Source organism: Triticum urartu, chromosome 1 (genome assembly GCF_003073215.2).
Source record: "Triticum urartu cultivar G1812 chromosome 1, Tu2.1, whole genome shotgun sequence".
NCBI classification, from domain to species: domain Eukaryota; kingdom Viridiplantae; phylum Streptophyta; class Magnoliopsida; order Poales; family Poaceae; genus Triticum; species Triticum urartu.
The window spans coordinates 504,638,587-504,661,658 of NC_053022.1; the positions used below are offsets into that span (position 1 = coordinate 504,638,587).

At 48.2% G+C, this 23,072-nt stretch overlaps 3 protein-coding genes across 3 annotated transcripts; all 3 read right to left on the reverse strand.

Annotated features, from left to right (window-relative positions):
* Window positions 1-4,538: 4,538 nt before the first annotated feature.
* Window positions 4,539-12,285, reverse strand: LOC125523059. The gene is made up of 3 exons (XM_048688102.1): window positions 11,907-12,285; window positions 7,226-9,303; window positions 4,539-5,268 (listed from the first exon to the last, which is right to left on the reverse strand). The coding sequence occupies exons 1-3, from the start codon at window positions 12,204-12,206 to the stop codon at window positions 5,076-5,078; spliced, it is 2,571 nt and encodes an 856-aa protein (XP_048544059.1). The 5' UTR covers window positions 12,207-12,285; the 3' UTR covers window positions 4,539-5,075.
* Window positions 12,286-16,068: 3,783 nt separating this feature from the next.
* On the reverse strand, window positions 16,069-17,831 carry LOC125523075 (metacaspase-4-like). The gene is made up of 2 exons (XM_048688125.1): window positions 17,230-17,831; window positions 16,069-17,101 (listed from the first exon to the last, which is right to left on the reverse strand). The coding sequence occupies exons 1-2, from the start codon at window positions 17,576-17,578 to the stop codon at window positions 16,242-16,244; spliced, it is 1,209 nt and encodes a 402-aa protein (XP_048544082.1). The 5' UTR covers window positions 17,579-17,831; the 3' UTR covers window positions 16,069-16,241.
* Window positions 17,832-17,992: 161 nt separating this feature from the next.
* LOC125523065 (metacaspase-5-like) lies at window positions 17,993-20,817 on the reverse strand. Its single transcript, XM_048688116.1, has 2 exons — window positions 20,283-20,817; window positions 17,993-19,105 (listed from the first exon to the last, which is right to left on the reverse strand). The coding sequence occupies exons 1-2, from the start codon at window positions 20,635-20,637 to the stop codon at window positions 18,201-18,203; spliced, it is 1,260 nt and encodes a 419-aa protein (XP_048544073.1). The 5' UTR covers window positions 20,638-20,817; the 3' UTR covers window positions 17,993-18,200.
* Window positions 20,818-23,072: the final 2,255 nt, after the last annotated feature.

The following is a 23,072-nucleotide window of genomic DNA, read 5'->3' on the forward strand; positions in this document are numbered from 1 at the left end:
AGACGTATAGTTGTCACAGCAACTGGAACTGATCCAACAAATCATTGTCTTCAACGAGTCACTGGTTTCATCCTTCCCTTCCCTTTACTTACTGTTGGTCCTTGTGAAGTCATTGTATGATTGCACTATCTTTTGTCTTCACTGAGTGACTGCGTGTTCTGTTTGGCTTCATAATATCTTCCTACCTGATCCTTACTACATTGCTGCTATTAGTCATTGTGCTTTCACTCCATTGAATACTTGACTATGGTTTGCTTAGTGTAGTCTACCTTCCGCTGCATGGTAATAGGTTTATTTCTATCGTTTGTCTTCATAACTTCCATGTTTTGAAGACTTTCATAAAAATTGCCTATTCACCCCCCCTCTAGTCGATATAACGCACTTTCAACAACAAGTATTGCACTGCTTCATAAAATTTCCACATATGTTTTCATACCAGTCCAACTAAATAATTGCTTCACTCTGTGGTAAGTAAGAAGTATGCCAGTGTGTCCTCCCACTGGTGATGAATGAAAAGCCTGGATGAGCTTTGTTTGCAGACCTGCATTTGCTCCAATCCAAATTTTATCCTCATGTTTAATTAGCCCCTCTTGCAAATGAAATCCAGGACAAGCTTTGTTATCCACTGCTAGCTTCTGCAACATCTGCTATGCAGCAGGATCAACTGTATAGGAATTCAACACTTCTTGTATCCAGATAGGCTTGCTTGTAGACATTGCTTGGAGAGGAAATAAATGAGCCACTCTGGAAAGTGCATCTGCTGCAGTATTTTCCACTCCTTTTTTGTACTGAATAGTGAATTGCAGTCCTACCAGTATTGTCATGGCTTTTCTCTGCAAGTCTGAAGTGAGAAGTTGATCCCCTAAGTGACAGAGGCTTTGGTGGTCTGTTTTGATGACAAAAGGTGCTTCGGCCAGGTAAGATCTCCACCTGTCTATGGCCATCATGATTGCCAGAAATTCTTTCTCATAAATGCACAGTTTCTGACTAGCTACTCCAAGTGCCTTGCTATAGTAAGCAATGGGATGCCCCTCCTGAGCAAGAACAGCTCCCACTCCAGTATTACAAGCATCTGTCTCCACAGTGAAGGTTTTTGCAAAGTTTGGTAAAGCTAGAACAGGAGTTGTGGCCATGGCCTGTTTCAACTGCTGAAAAGCTGCTTGAGCTGTGTCAGACCACTGAAAAGCTTGTTTCTTCAATAAAACAGTGAGAGGCCTAGCCAACAGACCATAGTTCCTCACAAACTTTCTATAGTAACCTGTTAGCCCCAAAAATCCTCTCAACTCAGTAACATTAGTTGGTACAGGCCAATTAACCATAGCTTCTGTTTTTGCAGGATCAGTAGCTACTCCTTTGTCAGAAATAATGTGGCCCAAATATTCCATGGACTGCTGAGCAAAAACACACTTACTCTGTTTCACATATAGCTGATTTTGTGCCAGAATTTCAAACACAGACCTCAGGTGTTGAATATGATCTTCTAGTGTGAAGATGAATACTAGGATGTCATCCATGAATACTAACACAAACTTTCTGTTAGGCCCTGCCATAAACACATTCATATTGCACTAGAATGTGCCTGGAGCAGTAGCCGGTCCAAAAGGAAGTACCCTGAATTGGAACTGGCCATGGTGTGTCTTAAATGATGTCTTATGCTCATCTTCTTCTTTCATTCAAATCTGATGATACCCAGCCTTTAAATCTAGTTTTGAGAACCACTTAGCACCACCTAATTCATCTAGTAACTCATCAATCACTGGTAGAGGAAACTTGCTTTTAATGGTGATATCATTCAACTTTCTGTAATCCACACAGAACCTCCAAGTGCCATCTTTCTTCTTTACCATGAGAACAGGAGAAGCAAAATGACTAATGCTTGGTGTGATCAAACCAGCTTTTAGCATTTCAGACACTTGTCTCTCTATTTCATCTTTCTGTAGTGGAGAATATCTGTATGGCCTGCAATTTACTGGAACAGCCCCAGGAATGAGATGGATTTCATGATCCAGTGGTCTGTGAGGGGGCAAAGTCTGAGGATCTTTGAACACAGTGTGATGTTGTTGTAGTAATTCTTGTACAGCAGGAGGAACTGGAGTTCCAGGTGCCATCACAATTATGTTTAACACAGCAGTTGCCCAAACTTCATTGCCTTTTTCCCATTTTAACAGTTGTTCAGCGGTGACTTCTGTAATCTCTGTTGGTTTTGCAGGTAACACACCCTGTAACTTCACCTCTTGTCCTGAATATTTGAACTGAACCCATTTTTCTGCCCAGTGACATTGCATCACTCCCCATTGTTCTAGCCAGTCCATGCCCAAAATGATGTCATGTCCCCTAAGAGGAAGCACATGCATTGCATTTGTGAAGTTATAACCTTGAATCCACCAGGTTAACTGAGAAACTTTTTTCAAAACATTGTACTAGTTCTCCATTTGCCACTTTTACCTGCATAAGCCTATTCAAGTTCTCCACCTTAACATTTATCCTGTTGAGCAGTGCTTGATCCACAAAAGTGTGGGTGCTCCCTGAGTCCACTAATATGAGCACCACTTAATTCCCCACCAAGGCTCTCAGTTGTATGGTTTTTGGGTGAGTTGCACCTGACAAGGCAGTAACTAAAATAGTAGCACAATCTGTTGTAGACTGCTCAACGAGAGCATCCAAAAGGGCATCAGAAATTATCTCACTCTGCACCGCTGTTTCTGTTGTTTTCAGTTGAGCCCCAGTCATAGGCAACTGACTGCAAACATGCCCCAGAGTGAACTTCTCTCCACATTTATAACACAGGCTGTTAGCTCGTCGATATTCTTTCAACTGTTTTGCTTCCACAGATCACCAGTAGCCAACGCCGGCCGAGTGTCAGATTTGGTAAAAGCAGTCTTCTGGTAAGATCCTCTGACTGTCTTCTGCTGCAGTAACAGTCCTTCCTGAACCGAAGCATACATCGCTGTCATGTGGACATTTGTTGGTATCTGAAACTCCACAGCTGATCGTAACTCTGATTTGAGCCCCATAATGAAACGAGTTACCAGGAAAGTATCACTGATTGACGGTTCATACAACTTGATGGTGTAGACCAGCTGAAGAAACTTCTACTTGTACTCCTCCACTGTTTTCTCCTGTTTGAGCGACATGAGGTCCTTCATCTTCTGTCTGTAAACATTCACATCGAACTCCTGTATTACCGCTGCACAAAACTGCGGCCAAGTGTGATATGCGCTATTTTGTTTAAAGGCCTGATACCAACTTGCAGCGTTATCAGTCAGATACAGGGAGGCGGAGGTGACCTTGAAATTGCCAGGTATGCTATATAACTTGAAGAACGCCTTGCACTTATCTAATCAGATCCTGACATCACTTCCATCGAAACGGGGAAAATCCATTTTGGGCAACCACGGCCTCTTGCCTGAATTTTCCTCCTAAACTGACTGCACAACTTGTTGGGACAGAGAGGTATTGGGCGGTACCTGGACAGGACGAGGCAGCCCCTGAGCAACAAACGGTGGCCCTGGGCCCAGAATGTCGTCTGACACTTCCGATGCTGTCGGCGACGAGGTCTCCGGTACCTCTGGTGGTTTCCCCTTCTAAGCGACATGTAATTGGCTCTGCTGAACCTGCCCCAAGGTGTCGCAGGACAAATCCACGTTCACTTGGACTTGGTCGAGCCGCGCCGTTTGCTCCGTAAGCTTGGTGTCGAGCGCCGCCAGCTGTGCGCAGATCCCGTCGACCACCTCCAGCTTGCGTTGCACCGCCCTGATCTCGGCGAACTCCTTCAGCATGCGCTCTTGGAACGCCTCCATCTCGTCCGCGATGAAGCGCGACTGCGGATTAGGCTTGAATGTCGTCGTTGTGGCCGATTAATCCCAAATCAACCCACCTCAGGTCAGGATTTACACAGATCAAGCCCGCAGGCGATCCGCTACCATCGCCTCGGATTTGCCGGGTATGATTCAGAAAAAAAATTCAACGCACGGCAGAGCGAGGAGGTGGCTCTGATACCAGATTGTCACGACTTAAGGGAGGTAGGAGTTCGCCGGCGGCGAGGGAGGGTAGGAGAGATCTTAGGGAGTGAGCGAGAGAGATGAGAAGCTAGGAGAAGGCAGCGAGAGGAGGAAGAGGAGCCTGTGGCTCAGAATATTTCATTTCAAGTCATCGATGCCTATCCACAACGAGACGCCTCGCTTATATACTCGTGAGTGCCACTCGAACTCATACGGCCCACGGCCCACTCGATTACAAGGCTCACGGCCCCCAAGCACAAACTTGAATTCAAACACTCCCGCGACTACTTTACGCCTTCTTCGCGCCTTCTTTACGTCTCCCTTGTCTTGCCCGCACCTTTGGCACCTCCAGAGTACTGACACAATCTTCGGGTCTACAAATCATCAAGCACTAACAAATTAAAACCCCAGGAGAATACATCCAGCAGGACGGTTGCAGCAAGTCTGGCAAGTCCTTTGTCAGGTATAACGATTCGCTTAGGATGACAATTAACAATCAGGATGACAATTAACAATCGATACATGCAAGGTACAATATGTCGGCAGCAAACAGAATGGGGCTACCATCAGCAAGAGTAATCATTTTTCCTTCAACATACCAGCACGAGTCTTGCAGACAATCTCGAAAAAGAGCAAGATGGTTTCAAGAAAAGAAAAACACAGGATAGGCTGGACATCTTGTTTTCAGTCTCGTATACAACATATACAGGCTCGGAAATGATACATACACAACAAAACCAGCGACTCTGGCTTCAACTCTGCAGTAAGAAGAAAAAACTTATCACAGTGGGGCTTCGGGATCTGGATTCTCTCCTAACTAACAAGACTGGGGAAATTGCAAGACTACTCCGCCGATCAATGTAACAGAGAAAATTGCTAGAATTCTCCACCGATCAGTGTTCTGATACAAAAGAGACATTCCATTGCAAAAAGGGGATTATTCGCCACGTAAATTTACTACAGGAGATATTTGATGTGGTTGGTGCTGCAAGCGAAAGGCTGGAGCTCCACCATAAGTTCGTCTTGGTATAGTAAATAGCACACTGTTGCTGTTGCTATGAACCTCAGAAACTTTCAGGACTCAGAGCGATCTGCTGGCTTAGCAGGGACAGAAAGTTCGTCCTTCAACATAAAAGAGAGATCATGCATCTGAGACAGCAATTTCTCCACATTTGCATTGCCAGCTTCTGATTTTGGTCTGGAGTTACTGTCTTGACTTGTTGCAGGCAATGCATCAACATCACCCATCTGCTGCATTACGCCCATCCTGCACATGGTGAAAACGTGTAATATGTGATCAATCATATATCACGAACGGGATTGAGTGAGATACTAAACATTATACAACATGGCCTGCAATATATCTCACAACCAATCATTCACCTACTTCGTTCTGGCAATTGTAAGGATGAATTGACCTAAAAAAGGAGCAAAATGCAACAACAAATAGGCACGCGACTAAGGGTGCTGCTTGCTGGTCAGAAATTCAGAACCAGGTTATGAAGTGGATTATTGGTAGTGTGGCTTCAAATGGTTTACCACTGCAAAATAACACGAATTTTGAACCTATGGCTCAATGTAAACATAGAAAGAAAGCCCCAGGAAACAGGATATTCGGAAAAAAAAACTAAAAACAGTTCAAAATTTTCTGAATTTAGTGGAAAGAAAAATGTGTGTTCTAAATGCCACGCGTATTACGTTTTGGGCCACATTTGCGTGTATACGTGCGATACGAAGGGCCGATGCCTGCACGACCGGTTCCCATAGACATGCCACTCCAGGTTTTCTTAAGAGAAGTCGCCACTCTAGGTTCTCTTAAGAGAAGTCATGCCATTACCAAAGATGGAGAAGTCCAGGACTTGCATGCCTAGAAGAAAGATGGAGGATGGCGCCCACCAACCAAGACCCCTATATAAGGGCGTCCCCATGAAACGATTTAGGACCTTCAACCTCTTGAAAACACTAGAAGTGTAGTTTAGCATATTATTAAATCTGATCCTGATATCCCGCCAAGATCATCCATCACCATTTCTGGCGGCTTGACCCTCAACTCGCCAGATACGCGCCATTGTGCATCTCCGTTGTAATTCATATTTGATATAATCCCATGTAAGCATGAGTAGGCTTGTTACTCGCCACGCGAAGGCCCGAACCTGGGTAAAACTTGTGCCCCCTGTCCATCTAGTAACCTGAGGTGACATCATACAAATCCACATACGTTCACCATATTTATGTTAAGTACATCATGAAACACCATTGACAGCTGACGCCGAAAATGGGGAACCTCGCGCTACTAGATCGGATATGCCGTATTTAGCCTATCATCAAACTTGAACTCCACTATCTTTGCCGACACAATCGCCTTTTCTATCTTCACCGATATCATTGGCTCCACAGGGCGAATACATCAACCCTACTTCACACGATGAAGACAGAAACCAGGCTATGGGCGGCGGTGGGTGTGAGAGGTCTAGCATTTTGCTTCCGGCGATGGTCGCACCTAGATATTAGAGGCATCATGTCGTAATTCCCAAGTGTTGCCCTTCTTATGGCTTGTACAAACTCTTCTTTCAATCAGTGCATTGAGTAGCAAGGCTTTTACATTTTCTCGAGAGAAAAGAAGTTGCTAAGTAACTAAACATTTGTTAAAATATATCATAAGTTAGCAATGATTGGATCCAATATTCCCTGAATACTAATGTGTTTACCAAATACGAAATCAAGGCATTGCGTTCACAAAAGCTACACCTGGGCTCATCAAAGTCCAGTATGAATTGTTACCAGCACAAGTCGAACAAACAAGTTGCCTAAACCATTCTAGTAAACCTATTAGTATACATCCTTGTATTTCATATGATGGAAGCTCAGATGAAACATACCAGTGACAGTGATAGCTGCAGCGCACAAGCTTAGTTTAGACTAATCTTTACACGCAGAAACAACTAGTTGCCTACCTGTGCCGAAATTTGGGCTTTGCCATGAAAATAACAAGGAAAATGGTGCCAACCTTCCGCAAAAAACACTTACAGGGTGCCAAGCTATGATGCATAAATAAGGATCTGGGCTTGTCTAGCCTTGGTCCTCAAGTTAAAAACTACACATTTATTTGACCATTTCTATATTGCTTTAGAAGCATCAAGCATAATTAATCAAGTATACAGTAATCCCCAATCTATGAACAAAAGAATATGCACTCAGCTTAAAAAATGTACACTATCACTAACCTTTCGTGTTCACCAGGTGGAGCTGCATTTGCTTCATTAGAATTATCTTGTTTATTATGTATTTGGCGTTGGGATGGAGCTGACTGTGCAAAGCTTCCAAATTCCATCCCTGTCATATCAGCCGTCAATACTGAGGGTTTACCAGACAATGGAGCACCTGGCCGACCTTGTAAGCTTGTTTCCAGCTCAGGAGAGTTTTTGAAATCTTGCCATTCATCAAATGGGTCATTATTTGCATTTATCTGCTCAAGGTTCTTAAACTGCTCTGTATGGCTTGAAGACCACAAGTCCACAGGTTCAGTTCCTGAAGGATCTTTGACGAACTGTCCTTCCACAGGAATTTTCATATTTCCCTGTGCTTGACCAAAACTAGCAAAATCTTGCCATGTATCGGGTGAGTCATGAATTCCACTAACATCTTTGCTGCAGCTGTTAGATTCCTTGATATTGCTGGTTAGCCACAAATCCATGGAGTCAATTTCTTTAGCAGGCACAGAAGAGACACCAGTCATTTCTCTCCCAAGATTAGATATGTTTTCCTGTTGGTGATGTGGTGCGGCAACATCTTGCCAAATATCAAATGTATTGTCTTCCATATTTGTTGAAACTATATTTGTAGTTTTGTTACTGCTGACATCTGCTGGTAATTGCACAGGGCCAGTTCCATCAAGCTGCTCAAATGAAATATCCATTAGTTCACCACCTGCATTATATGAACTTTGCTGTGTTTGATCTGAACCAGCAAAACCTTGCCAATCATCCAGCATGATATTATTCCTATTCACCAAGCCAGTATTACTTGATTCCCTAGTATTTTCTGTGAACCATGAGTCCACATCTATTTCTCTGTGACTCACATGTGAAACTTCCGTCAATTTTTCAGCTTCATTGAATGAAGCAACCTGTGCTTGACCAGGGGTGGTAAAATCTTGCCAGTCATCAAAAGAATCATCAGTTTGCTCAACAATTTCTGTAGAATTATGTTCTTTGACATTACCAACAGGCCATAAATCAACAGCATGAGCTTCTAAAGAATGTTCTAGCTCTGCAACTGGATTTCCCAAACCATCTCCTTGACCACTCGATGATCCTTCCACCAGTTTCACTGAATCTCCTTGAGCAGAACTTTGTGCAAAAGCTTGCCAATCATCAGAATCTGCAACATTGTTGGATGATTCTGTGCTTCTTATGGGCAAGGGGTCCGTTCCTTTTATTTGTGAGGAGTCGCTCACAAAAGGCCTCTCTGTATGCTCTCCGACATCTGATAGTGTGCCCTGATTTCCACCTTCTGTAAATTCTTGCCAGTCATCAAAAGCTTCATCAGTACTGACTCCGATGTCACTCCTTCCAGACAATCCACTGCTCTCAACTGAATTCTTGTTAAGGGAGGACCCGGTGAACTCAGCAACATTGTTTCCAGCAACCATCCTAACGTTAGTCTCTGCATTAGCTGGGACAGCCTTTTGAACGGAAAGGTTGTCTACATTTAATGCTGAAGCTAAATCTTCTGATTCTATGTTTGTTTGATTTCCAGCAGCTAATACCGGTCTGATGGCAGTCCCAGAAACTGGAAAATTAGAAGGCTCGGCAACTGAAGCGCTCTTAAATAGGTCCAGTTGCTTAGAGTCTCCAACAACACTCTCTGAGCCAGTAGACTGAAAGTGAGCATCCCAATTTGCAAATGCCGTAGTAGCTTCCATTTGATTTGTGCTTTGAGAACCTGTTTTTGTCCCAAAGGAATCAAAGCCTTTCGATGTAATATGCATCTCTGAGCTACTGGATTCATGACTTCTGCTATGCTTTTCCTGCACTATAGTATGAGTTGGAGGAAGAGCAGCAGCGGTGGCAGCTATCTCCTTTTTCCTTTCAATGGAAAATGAGTCCAGGTTAACACCAGGCAAATTTAGTGTGCATGCAACTGATGGTTGTTTGTTGCTTGTGGAACTTCCAGATATTTCCCTATTCTCTGGGGGGAAAGTAAGTTTTAAGTCCAGAAGATCAGATAAGACCAACCCACTCTTTGGTGTCTCCTTGCTTTTATTTGAATCCGTAGAGTCGCCATCAAATTCTACGAGAGCCTGAATGAGGGGCAAAAACAACCATCAGTTACAGATAGCACCAGGGTTAAGATTCAGATATCAGACTATGTATCCTGCATACACAGTTTAAAGACAGAAGGGAACTCTAGTGAGATCTTGGAGAGGTAAATACCAACAACAGAGATGCCTTAACTTTCATTGATCTAGACTCCACAAGATCAACCGAGTTTAATGGGAGCTCAAGCTTACTGAAACTATGCAGATTCCAGTATTACAATGGTAAGTAAGAGCCATGCTCTCGATGGCACATGCAGCACATGCTCTAGAAATGGCTTTAAATCGTCCATGTGGTGAGTGACCGAGTAAGCACCCAAACAACTACATGGTATATAGCTATATTAGTCACAATACATCTAGATAAGCATGTTGTCAGATTTACTAAAATACGAATCATACTTTAGACAGCATTTGAGACAACTAATGCATGGTTCCTAAACATTTGTGTCATTCAACATCGGGCGTGACATCAAACACTGTGTCAATTGAACCACTGTTATATGTTATAAATCTTAATAAATCTATATAGATCTAGATTTATTAACTTTGAGAAATATGTGATAAGACAGATTCGCTTAGGCCACAATGGAGATAAATCTATATCGTTTCAGCTTCTTGGTCAGAAAATATGTGCCCTAGGGCATGTATGAGGAAGCTTTGTAGGGCAGCTTCCCTGTTGCTTTTACCAAAAAAAATAAAAGGAGAGAAAATGCTTCTCCATTGGTCTAGTATAAGGCAGAACTTGTTGTAATGGTCAAGCAATCATATCTGAGAGGCATAGGCTCCTCCCTTGGACGATCTTTGGGTCTACAAATCATCAAGTGCTAAACCCCAGGTTAGTAAATACGGCAGGACCAAGACTAATTAGATACTAGACATGCATCTACTTTAGGGAACTGAAGCTGCGGAAAACAGTTTCTCAACAGCTCTCCAATTTAAGCTGCGGCTTAATAAGAAAAGCTTCTAGTTTCCAACTTGATGTAACTGAGGTTTCTCACATTCTTGAGAATATGCTGTTATAAGGTCATTGTGAAGCAGCACAAGGTTGTGGAGGAACAACTCCACCTTGCTGCTACAAAGTGTACAGCACTAGTGTTGAAGGAACTACTTCGACGTGATGCGCTAGATAAGATATCGCTCTAGAGGCAAATATAGGCCGATACTGCAGCAGGAGTTCACTCCAAAACTCCTAGAACACAAGTAATAATAGAAGATCTTAGATAAGAACACCAGGTTCATAGGTAGTGGGTACATGGGCTGAGTTACAAACTAGAAGTGAGGACCTCTATTTATAGGCTTTGTGAAGCCTTCACATCTCAACTTAAACTCATAAATAGAAGATCCGAGAAAACATTACTTAAGGTTCAGCTTCTACTCGCAGCTAGAACACTCCGAAACCATTATTTAAAGGTTAAGAAAACAAACAAATAAAACAACATATGACTTAACGACCAATTTATCTAGAATGGGGTAGAAGCATCTAGAAGCTTCTGGTTTTTTTCTTTACTTTTATATATTGTACCTCATCCCATTGTTTCCAAACACATAAGGTATATATCATAAGAAGGACTATGGAACTTCTAGATCAATAATTCACCTAAAGTAATGCAGTTGTCTTCTAGGAGAGCGGAATCAAGCAAGAAATTTCCAATTAGGCTACTCAGATCACACAAAAATAAATTGCACAGAACGGGTACTAAAATCCAGTGGGAGGCTCAACCGTCGCATCATGAATAAACCGAGTTAGGGAAGGATTGCTAAGATACCGTTGCTACAGCCCTGTGAAGCAAACAGTTTTTCAATTCTATGAATTATTTTGTGGAAGAAACATGCAAAAAAGGTTACTCCTATTATATGGATCGGAGGGAGTATTAACATAAGGAATGGTTGTATTGAAAAAGAAACTGGAAATTGGTGACCTGGCAACGTTTTCCTATTAGACCATAAAATGATTAATTTCAAATGCATTCTGTACATTACACTTTCTTCACAACAACAAAAAAATATCCTACATAATAAGCTAATAACTCTGAAAAAGAGGAATTGCATTGCAGTTGAAAAGACTCAGATTTAACTACAATACGCATGTTGGAGAACATGTCCTGTGCTTGATAGTATGACATCACTTTCTTTTTAGTTATATAATCCTAGTGGCCTAGACGAGAATTTCTTTCATGACTAAATTGGGAAATCCAATTCCACAGGTCCAAGCCACATCTTCTGCTACAAACAAAGACTTGTTTGCAGTTCCTCCATTTCTCTTTTAAACTTCTAGTTCCTTCTTTGGAAGAAAAAGAAACAGCAAACGTCTCTAAACTCAAATGGCACTCGCAATTCTGCCAAATTTTCCATCTTATTACATCCACATAAAAGAAAGCCTCATTTCCATGGTTCAGCTTTATAAACAAGCATCCCATTATTTCGACTTAGTGCTTCCCTATTTCCACATGAACCCTGCCACTAGAGATCTTAAGGGAAGAGACCGAAATGCCAAATCTACGGCTTTCCACTACGAAGGAACGGCATTCCACTGGTACAACAATAACAGATCGATGGAAACAAACGAAGCCAGAAAAGGAGCTCACAGATCCATCAAGCCGGAGCGAGCCGAGGAGCCACTGGTAGGCCGCACTGCCTCGGAAGGCGATGTCATCGCCCTCCCCACGCCTAGGGGACCCGCAGTAGACGCAGACGGCGGACTGCGCGCCGCGGAGGAGGCCACCCGCCGCGCCGCAGCGCCCGCACAGGAGCTCCGGTGAGGCATCGGGGTCGAAGGCAGCGACGGCGTCGGCGACGGAGGGGAAGGGAGGGGCAGGGGGCGCGGCCGTGGTGCCCTCCCGAATGGAGGATAGGAGGCGATGGATGGTGGCGGTGGGGATCTCCATCGCCGGGCGCCGGAGGGGGTCCGATTCGTGTTGGGCAGTTCAGCTGCTCTCTCCGGTGATGAGATGGCACGTCTGGGGAAAGAAATTACCACACGGGTCGATGCTCTTCGTCGGTCGGTCGATCGCAGCTTGGGGGCGGCCACCCCAGCCAGCCGTACGATCAGGCTTCTCTACACCATTGGATCGGCTTTTCCCACCCCCTCATCTCGGTCGCGTCCGGCTCGCAGCTCCACCAACCCTCAGTTGCAGCTTCGTCGTCTCATCCCCGTCACGGATGGCTCACCATACAGTGGGGCGTCGCCTGGAGCACCGGGTTTGCAGCACGCGACTATGATCTCGGTGAGCAATGGGTACTCGATACAAGCGTTGTTCAATTATTCGTCCGATTATTTAGGTAATGGGACAGTTAATCGCTACTCGTAGGGTGGCCGACTCGAATAGCACCTACTCATCGCGTTAACTTGCCGGCCGATTAAATGGCCTGTCAGACCAATTAATTAGTTGTCAGGCCGATTAATTGTTGATGGCCCGATATAGAGTGGGCAAACAAAGCCCAATTATTTGGCCTGTAACCCCTCCCAACCCCTCCTGCTCCTAAATAGCTAGGGAATGGCCCTCCTCCCCCCCCCCCCCCCCTCCCCCATCCCCACCCGACCTAGATGGTGGTTGGCCAGGTCCTCAACGTGTCACTGCTTCTTCTCCTCCCTCTGTGCGCCACTACCCCCCCCCCTTCTTCCAATGGATGCTGGTTGATGATTTATCTACTGAGAAAAGAAAGCGGCGCATTTTGCTTCATATTTGCAATGTAGATTTTTTTAATAGCATTCAAGTTCTATTGAACAAAATTCTCTATACAAAAACTGCGCCTAGTGAGTTCATAAATCCATCGATTGATTAATCTAGTTAATAAGTTGAATCAGCGATTAGTCGCTACTCCCAAGCCGAGCGAGCAGCTACCAGTTAATGATTTCCTCAACATTGTAGTATGCCTAGCAGGAAAAAAACTTCATTAGAACAAGGTATGTGAAAAATAAATGCCGATGAGTATATAAACGGTAAAATAGTGGTACCCATCACATAGAGTTGTATATACGCGTACTAAAGGGCTGAACTCGTACGTGCATATATATATATATATATATATATACCCAACTACATATATGTCATGCCACGTGGGACCTAGCTGTCATTGGCTAAAGATGAAAAGAAAACTAAAAGTTACCCCCCCCCCCTAATCACCCTCATGCTCAACCGCCTTCAAGTCCCGACCCATCCTCACTGATTCCCCTCCCTACCCCAATGCTAACCACTAGCGAATAAGGAGGGAGGCGCCCTATCTCCATACGTCGGTCCTCCACGTAATTGGCTCTCCCTCCTCATTGCTTGCGGCTAGCACGCCTCTTCTACTCCTTGACCTCGCCTTGCTTCTCCTCCTTCACGTTGCTATCCTCGGTGCCTCATCTCCACCACCATCGGAGTGCCTCCACCAGCGAACCTCCATGCCATGCCAAGAGGACAATGAGAGACTTCGGCGCTGGCGACCTCCTCCCCATGACTCTTATGCAAGAGCGGGAACTTGAAGATGTGCCGCATCGAACAATGATGGAAGTGACTTCTCATGTGTTAATGCCTTCCCCTTCCTCCTTGTGCCTTCGGCTACCATCAACAGGTCGGATGCCCCGGCGTTGTCCATCTGTGTGCAGTTATGAGGTTGGGTGTGGACATGTGGTCATGGTTGCTAAGGCGCTACGACTTCCACGATAGTGGCTAGTGGTCGGTAACGTCTGACTGCTCCGACGAGGAACAATTCTACTCCGACAAGGAAAATGATACTGATGGGTCCATTTTGGTGAATAATTCCACACTTTGTCCCCTTTTGAATTTGTATGATGCATGAATCTGTTCATATTTATGAATTTTGAACTTGTTTAAAATACAACATATCCTCTGACTTTTCTAATACAACATGAATTTGTTCCTAGTTTTTAGAGAACTTTGGATTTTGTGAAGAGTTTCACACAACTATGACTATTATTTAATGTGTTGGGAATAGAAATTCCAAAATATAGTCAAACTGATTACAATCCTATACCTACCTTGTAGGTTTGCATGACCCCACATGTTAGAACCGAGAAAATGAATATTGAAAGATGATTGAATGGATGACCACTAACACTAGTTTTTTTTAAGAAAAGATGCAACAGAGCGCGCAAAAAGGCTCTAGCTTTGTTCTATTTTGAATTAAGAAAGCCATCAACCGGCCAGGATACAGTTGCAACAACCAACATAAAACAAGAACAACAGAAAAGACGGAGAGATATAAAATGGCGCCGGAAAGCAGCTTACTAAGCCTCAAACACTTCACGCTGGAATGATATACACATGAACATATAACTAAAGACAGGATGAATCTACTGGGGGAGGCTTTAATAGGCTCGAGCCCCCTTCCCCTCCAAGGATTCAATTTATTTCTTTACTACTAGTATTAGGCCCAGCCCACAAGCCCACATAGTCATGATCCAGCCTGTACTCATCCAGAATCGTTCGATCGTTAATTTTGAGCCTGCCCTCCGTTGTTTCCTAGATTCGCCATTGACTGAAGACATCGAGGTCCTCTACCGTGACTGAACATAAAACAAGGAAGCATGCCAAATCCGGAGAGGGAGTGAAGATGCACTGTCAAGGTATGTCATCACCAAACACTAAGGGCCTCGGCACGACACATCAATCCAGAAAGAGGCCACAACCTCATCGTCTGGATCGCAAGGCGCCGCACCATCGAAAGAATGGAAAGTTCTCCAAGAACAAGGATGGATGCCACCGAGTGGTCACTTAGAGCGGATCAGCGCACACCAAATGTGTCGAAGCTCTCCAAGAACATGATGAATGCCACACAACCCACGACTAGAACATGCTGGAGGAAAAGCACAAGTTTGGATGCAGAAGGGCACGTCATCTGCTGCTGCCGCTGCCCACCACCATGGAACTCTCAAGGTGGCGCCTTCAAGAAGGACACAGTGCCGAGAGCACCATCGCCGCCCATCGTAGTTAGGATTTTCACCCGAGAGGGAGGGAGGTGGGAAGAGGTAGGGCGGACCTGGCCGATGTCTTCGTGAAGAAAACCAGCGCCCTCGGGCGTTGTCGCCGTCACGGCCGACTGGAGCCGACCAGGGATTTCTCTCGATCCAAATCCCTACCAGCTCCGCACGTAGCCTGAGGACCAACCAACTAGCCAGCGAGGCCAAGAACCAGGGGAAGGGAAGCACACCAAGCAGGGAGGACGAGCAACGACCAGATATGGCTCCAAGGCAGCTAGGCCATGATGCTAATCCACCAGTGGTCCGTCGGCCGCCCGACCAGAACGCTAAGCACCATGCCACCCCCGCCGCTCACTGTAGAACAGGGGCATGTCGAAGGCCCCCACCCCAGATCCAGGGCTCTCCGCCATCGTGCAGGAGCAGCACAGGCCCCGCCGCCACATTCCTCGGTTGCGCCGCAGGCTTGCCCAGGGCCAGCCTCCTATGGTGGCGAGGATGGAGGGGGTGATTGCTCCCGATTCACCCGGGTGGGGCGGCACGAGGGGGGGGGGAATCTCGCCATTAACTCTAGTTTTGTAAGTAGCGAACCAACCTATGGTTGAATGTGTACTGGTCAACCAGGGATCAAACACACTTGTGTATCTTATATAAAGACGGAATAGCTTGTAAGTAAGAGGTGGTAACTTTGTCAATCTCAAGATTCGACGTCTCAATCTCTCGAAGGTGTTCATAGAGGCAGTGGCAGAGTATACGTGTGTGCATTCATTTGTGTGAGTATATGTGCATCTATGTGACCGTCTACGTTGTATTTAAAAAAAGACCAATCCATTTTCATAAGTATGAAAATTCCATGTCATGTCAAAGGTGCCCAAATATGAGGGAAACCAAAATTTGAACCATTGCCGCAGCACAAAAAGCAATCAGCACACGGCGCAAATGCGCAAATACACGGTTAGTCGACACACAGCACAGCACGACCGATGTGGTGCTTCACCAATCAGCAAATGAAGGCAGCATCAGCGTGCTCATCACTGCAGTAGAGGCCAGGCTGCTGGACGTAGCCCTGCTTGGCCAGCAGCCCGCGCGCTCTCTGCACGAGCTCCCTGTTGGTCACCTTCTTCCCGCGCTTCTCCTCCGCGAGGACGGCCTGGATGGCATTGCTGAGCGCGCCGTAGGACACGCCGCTGGCCGTGGTCAGGTCCGCCGAGGACTCGTCCGTCTGGCACCCGCTGATCAGGACGCCGTTGCGTGGCGGCGGCACCTTCGCCGTGGCCCCCGCGTACACCTCCTCGACGCTCCGCACCTCCTGCTCCATGGCTGGCCCGAGCGCGCCGGCCTGACCCCCGCCCTCCGGCTTGGCCTTCGGGATCAGCTCCGTGACCGTGGCGGCCTGATCAGCGCCATGCCGGAGCTTGCCGTTGCCGCCCACCACGGCCTTGACGAACTTCTTGATCTTGGGCGTGGCGTCGTCGCCGAAGTGGTGGAACAGCGTCGTCCGGATGGAGCCCACGCCGACGTCGTCCTTGCCGGTCTGCTCCTTGAGCATCCGGATGTACGTCGACAGGGGCAGCGACCGGCTCGTCGTGGCGGTGCCGGCCGGCGAGCCCGCCTGTTTGGCGCGGCGGCCGAGGCGGATGCCAACGTACTCGAGCGCGCCCCGGACGGCCCCGAGGAGCGAGGCGCACAGGTTGGCGCCGGCGGACGGAGGCCGCTGCTGCTGGGCCTTGCTCTGCTTGGTGCTGTTCCCGATCTGCTCCTTGGTCTTGTCGATGAGGCCGCCGCTGTGGCACGAATCGGATACCATGGTGAAGAGGCAGCCATCGGGCACTTTCCGCACCAGCTCCGTGAAATCTTGGTCTGCGGCAAAGGAGCTCCTTCAGTCGTCAGTCAAGCAACGGAGCTTGTCGCTCTGACAATCTCTCGAACATCCCAGCCAACAATCAATGGATGAACCAATCCGAATGTCCAATCCTACATGTACGTACCTTTGATGAGGTTGGTGTCGCAGGGCACGATGCACTCGTCGTAGCCGGTGTCGTCGTCCTCGCCGGTCTCGGCGGGCAGCTGCAGGCCGTGGCCGCTGTAGTGGAAGAAGAGGGAGTCCCCGGGCCGCGCGCCGCCGACGAGCCGCTCCAGCTCGAGCCGGATGTTGGCGCCCGTGGGCGGCGGCGTGGCCGGGTCGGCGTCGGCGAGGACGCGGATGTCGGCGCCGTCGAAGCCGAAGCGGTCGACGAGGCAGCGGCGCATGCGGGCCACGTCGTTGAGGCAGCCCTTGAGCTCCCCCTCCGTGCCCGGGTAGTTGATGCCCACCAGCACCGCGCGCTTCCGCCCCATCGTTGAGCCGGCGCGCTCCGGTGGGCGCTGCCGGACGCGGCTAGGCTGGTGGGGTGGCGAGCTGTGTGTTGGCAGAGCGGTCCGATCTGGCAGGCACTAGTACGGGGCTGGTGGGTTGGTGGAGCTCGAGATGATCATCGCTGCCACTGCTAGCTTTTCCGTTTGCATTGCCTTCACCATGTATGATCTCATTATACTACTCCACACTGCTACTCCATGATAGTTGCGGCACTACTTGTAAGATACTCCATGAGTACATACATATCAGTTGCCACTAACCATAAAAGGTAGCAGAGTGGAAGTATGATACATACAGATAATGTAATGGCAGGTTTGTATATGGTATAAAGATAGTGGGGATGGCTTTACCAGTTCTCCCATAATTTTATCAATTTTTTCTGCTTTTGGGAAACATGGAGTAATATATTATAGGTATATTATTACCTGAGAGCATGTGATTGTTATTCTGAGATGAAACATCAAACAGTCCAATCTTAGCAACACATGGCGTCCGGGTCTCCAAAACCACAGTCCACAGACAATAGCAGACAGTTTTGACACACGAGGAGAAAACGTTCTCTCTCATCGACGGACAAAGACAAACGGATGATGTTTCACGCTCTCAGCATATGAAAGCCACCTCGGTGTGCCTGTCGCTGCAGTAGAGCCCAGGCTGCTGCTTGTACCCCTGCTTGGACAGCAGCCCGCGCGCCCTCAGCACCAGCTCCTTGTTGCTCACCTTGCCGTCCTTCTCCGCGAGGATGGCCTGGATGGCGTTGCTGAGCGCGCCGTAGGACAGGCCCTTGGCGGTCGTCGCGTCCGCCGAGGTCTGGTCGGTCTGGCACCCGCTGATGAGGACGCCGTTGTGGGGCGCCCTCGCCGCCGTCCCGGCGTACACCTCCTCCACGCCGTGCACCTCCTGCTCCATGGCCGGCTTCAGCTCCTCCTGCTTGCCCTGCAGCTTGGCCCTCAGCAGCTCCTGTGCCAGCGCGCCCACCAGGCCCACCACGCCGCCGTGCTGCCCCTGCTGCAGCTTCTCCAGCATCACCTTCATGAACTTCTTGATCTTGGGGCTCGCGTCCTCGCCGAAGACGTTGAACAGCGTCATCCGGATCGACCCCACCTCGATGTCCTCCTTCCCCGTCTTCTCCTTGAGCATCTCGATGAATGTCGAGAGGGGCAGCGACCGGTTCTTCACGTGCCCGTCTGTGCCTGAGTCCAGGCTCGGCGCCTCGGCCTCAGCGTCGTCGTCGTCGTAGCTGCTCTGCTGGCCGCCGCGGCGAGGGAGGTGGACTCCTTCGGACTCGAACGCGTCCCGGACGGTCTGTTTGAGGAACGACCGGAAGCCGCCCGAGCCGGAATCAGACCGCTCTTCCCGTTTGCCTTGCTGCGCCTTGTTCTGCTTTGTGCTGTGGCCAATCTGCTCCTTGGCCTTGTCAAGCAGGCCACCGCTGTGGCAAGAGTCAGAGACTATGGTGAACAGGCAGCCGTCTGGGACTTTCTGCACGAGCTCTGTGAAATCTTGGTCTGCAGTGCAAAGAAGAAAATTAGAATGCCATTGACAGGAAGGGATGCAAGATGTTACTGGTTATTGACCGCTCTACTTCTATGTATTGGCTGCCTTCTCGATATACTCCCTCCGTTCCAAAATATATGACCCAACTTTGTACTAACTTTAGTACAGAGTTGAGTCATCCATTCCAAAATATATGACCCAACTTTGTACTAACTTTAGTACAGAGTTGAGTCATCTATTTTGGAACGGAGGGAGTAGTAGGTAATATCTGAAAGCTGAGGATTACCGAAGCACTAGAATATTATCTGCAGATAGCCATCACCCATCAGCTTAACTGCCTATGAGTTGAAGCAGGCTCAGAACATTCTATTGCAGGAAAAGAAAAAACATGAATCAGGCAAGCCAACAAGTGGCAGATTCAAACATCACCTGGTTGCTGACATTCAGATCTTCTGTGAACTTCTTTTTGGTTTCAAAAATGGACCCTGATCACTTTTGACACAGTTTGATTGATGCTTTTCCACTACAGGTTTAAATTAACTTGGTACCCTCTGCATGTCTAGGACTAAACTGGTTTAAGGAATGCACTTTCTGACCTGCTTCATGACAGAATTTGGTAATGCAACTTAGGTTAGGAGTGTGGAGCCTAGGTCCTGCTGGTACAGCAACATGTTTCTGCTGGCTTGGCGTTTGCATGTTTGGATTGGTACAAAACAGATGCAACAAACTCTTGTTACTGCCAAAACAAACCAAATTTCTGTGACTTGCAAATTTTGGTAGCATTCAGAATGGGGCCTTGGTAGCAAAATAAATGAGGCCAAATTGTATTTACATTACGAATTTTGGCAGAAAAAAATCTTACGTAAATAGCATGGTTTAAGACAGTTGATTGTATATCGAAATATTTGTGCTATGTGGTGAAAAGTCTGCAATCAGTGTTACCACAATGTACTATCTGAAATCATAGTCACCTAAAAACTAATCCAATCAGAAATGCAGAAATTACCACAGCGCTAAATCCGATAATTAAGTCGTAAACGTGACAATGAATCAAATAACGTCCCTCTCAGATCTCACCAACCACACTCGATTCACTAACCGGTAGTTCGATTCAGAACAAGTACAGGAGCAACATGGCACGAGACAAAACGAAAACGGAAATGGCGTCTCCGGATCTGCGCTGCGCACCTGTGATGAGGTTCATGTCGGAGGGGACGATGCACTCGTCGAAGCCGGTGTCGTCGTCCTGGCCGGTCTCGGCCGGCAGGCGCGTGCCGTGGCCGCTGTAGTGGAAGAAGAGGGAGTCCCCGGGGCGCGCGTCGGCGACGAGGCGCGCGAGCTCGCGGCGGATGTTGGCGCCCGTGGGCTGCTGCTGCGGCGCGGCCCGGTCGGCGTCGGAGAGGACGCGGATGCCGGCGTCTTCGAAGCCGAAGCGGTCGACGAGGCAGCGGCGCATGCGGGCCACGTCGTTGTGGCAGCCCTTGAGCTCCGCCTTGGTGCCCGCGTAGTTGATGCCCACCAGCACCGCGCGCTTCCGCCCCATCCTTGGGTTCGGCTCGGCGGTCGTCGGCGACGGCGTTGGCGGTGGTGCGGCGAGGCGAGGCGGCGGGCCTCGGGGAGTCCGATGGATGGAAATGGCGTGGATTTGGTGGGGTTTGCTGCTGGGGCTTTTTGTTTTGTTTTGGGTTGGCGCCGGCTGTCTGCTGGCGTTTCCGATCTGGCAGCTGCTGGGTGGTTGGTGGCCGTGTGCGACCCGGTCGTCGCTTTGTGCTGGGTTGGTCAGCGACGCGGCGGCCGATAATAACACTGTGTTCGTATGCGCACCCAAACCCACGGGCCATGGCCCATTCAGTCATCTCCCTCCCCCCTCGGTCCAAATATTCCATAGTCTCTACTATTAAATACTATTAAAGGAGATCGAACGTCGTGATGGTTCGACCTCCTTCGATCCCCACCTCCCTTCGTCATCCCCCTCCATCGCATGAAGACAAAAACCAACGCATGCTCCCACCACCCATCGTCAAAAAAACTGCCGCCACACGCGCACACACACGTCGCACGCCCCCATCTCTCCCCAAGCCCCCTCGCTCCCGATCCCGTCTCTGTCGGAGAAAAGCATCGCCGCCTGTGCTCGCCATCAATCCCATGCGCTGCATCATGACCCGATGTCCCGTGCCGTCTGGATCTAGGGAAGGGGATGCCTTACATCCCGTCCCTTCCGCCCGTCGTCGAAGCGATAGAGATAGCAGAGAGAGAGAGAGAGGAAGGAGCGCGGCGGCGGACTTGCCCTTAGGGCATCTCCAGCCGTTGGCCCCCCCAGGACGCATAAAAATTGCCCCCTGGGGGCGAGCCGGCGATACAATCGGCGCTGGGGGCGGTTTTGCGCCTAGTCGTCGCCCCCAGCTCGCCCCCAGGCGCCGAAATTGGCCCACTTTGCAGCCCAATTTCGGCGAATAAAGGGCCCATATGGGCGAGAATAGGCCCATATTCGACGTGGTTTCGCCGTGTCTCGGCGTTCAATTATCAACACAATTATTTCTTATCACATATTTCATCACAGAAAAATCAAATACTTCAACAAAATAGTACAACAACAAATAGTTCGATACAAATTATATAGTTCAACAAATAAAAACTCGTATTTCATCACACGGAGTCCCCCTTGAGCCTCCATAGGTGCTCAATCAGATCTTTCTGCAGTTGATGATGCACCTGTGGGTCTTGGATCTCCTGACGCATACTAAGATAGGCAGTCCAAGTTGCCGGTAGCTGGTGATCAACTTTGGCTAGAGGACCCTGCCTGTAGTATGGTTCAGTGTCAAACACTGGGTCTTCTTGCTCGCTCTCGATGATCATGTTGTGCAAGATGACACAGCAAGTCATAATCTCCCACATTTGATCTTTGGACCAGGTCTGAGCGGGGTACCGAACAACAGCGAATCGAGATTGGAGCACACCAAATGCCCGCTCGACATCCTTCCTGCAAGCCTCCTGAACTTTCGCAAACCAGGCGTTCTTGCCTCCTGCCGCAGGGTTTGAGATCGTCTTCACAAATGTCGACCATCTCGGATAGATGCCATCTGCTAGGTAGTACCCCTTGTTGTATTGGTTCCCATTGATCTCGAAGTTCACCGGAGGAGAATGGCCCTCAACGAGCTTGGCAAAAACAGGAGAGCACTGCAGCACGTTGATGTCATTGTGAGTTCCTGGCATACCAAAGAAGGAGTGCCAAATACAAAGGTCCTGTGTGTCTACCGCCTCAAGCACCACACTGCAACCGCCTTTGGCGCCTTTGTACATCCCCTGCCAACCAAATGGGCAATTCTTCCATTTCCAATGCATACAGTCGATGCTTCCAAGCATCCCAGGAAATCCTCTTGCTGCATTCTGGGCTATGATCCGAGCAGTGTCTTCCGCATTGGGTGTTCTCAAGTATTGTGGCCCAAACACTGCCACCACTGCCCGACAGAACTTGTAGAAACACTCTATGCTGGTGGACTCGGCCATGCGCCCATAGTCGTCAAGTGAATCACTGGGAGCTCCATATGCAAGCATCCTCATCGCTGTCGTGCACTTCTGGATGGAGGTGAATCCAAGAGCGCCAGTGCAATCCATCTTGCACTTGAAGTAGTTGTCGAACTCCTGGATGGAATTCACAATCCCGAGGAAGAGCTTTCGGCTCATCCGATAACGGCGCCGAAATGTTCTCTCGCCATGAAGTGGAGCATCGGTGAAGTAGTCGGAGTAGAGCATGCAGTAGCCTTGGAGACGATGCCGGTTCTTTGCTTTCATCCGCCCCGGCGCCGAGCCACCTCGCCGCGGCTTTTCATTGCTCGCCAGCAGCTGGCCGAGGGCGGCGAGCACCATGAGATGCTCTTCTTCCTGGACATCGGCCGCGGCTTCCTCCTCCAGCAGCGCGGCGAACTCTTCCTCCTCATCCGAGTCCATCGCCGAGGCAGGCAAAACGCCAAACACCTT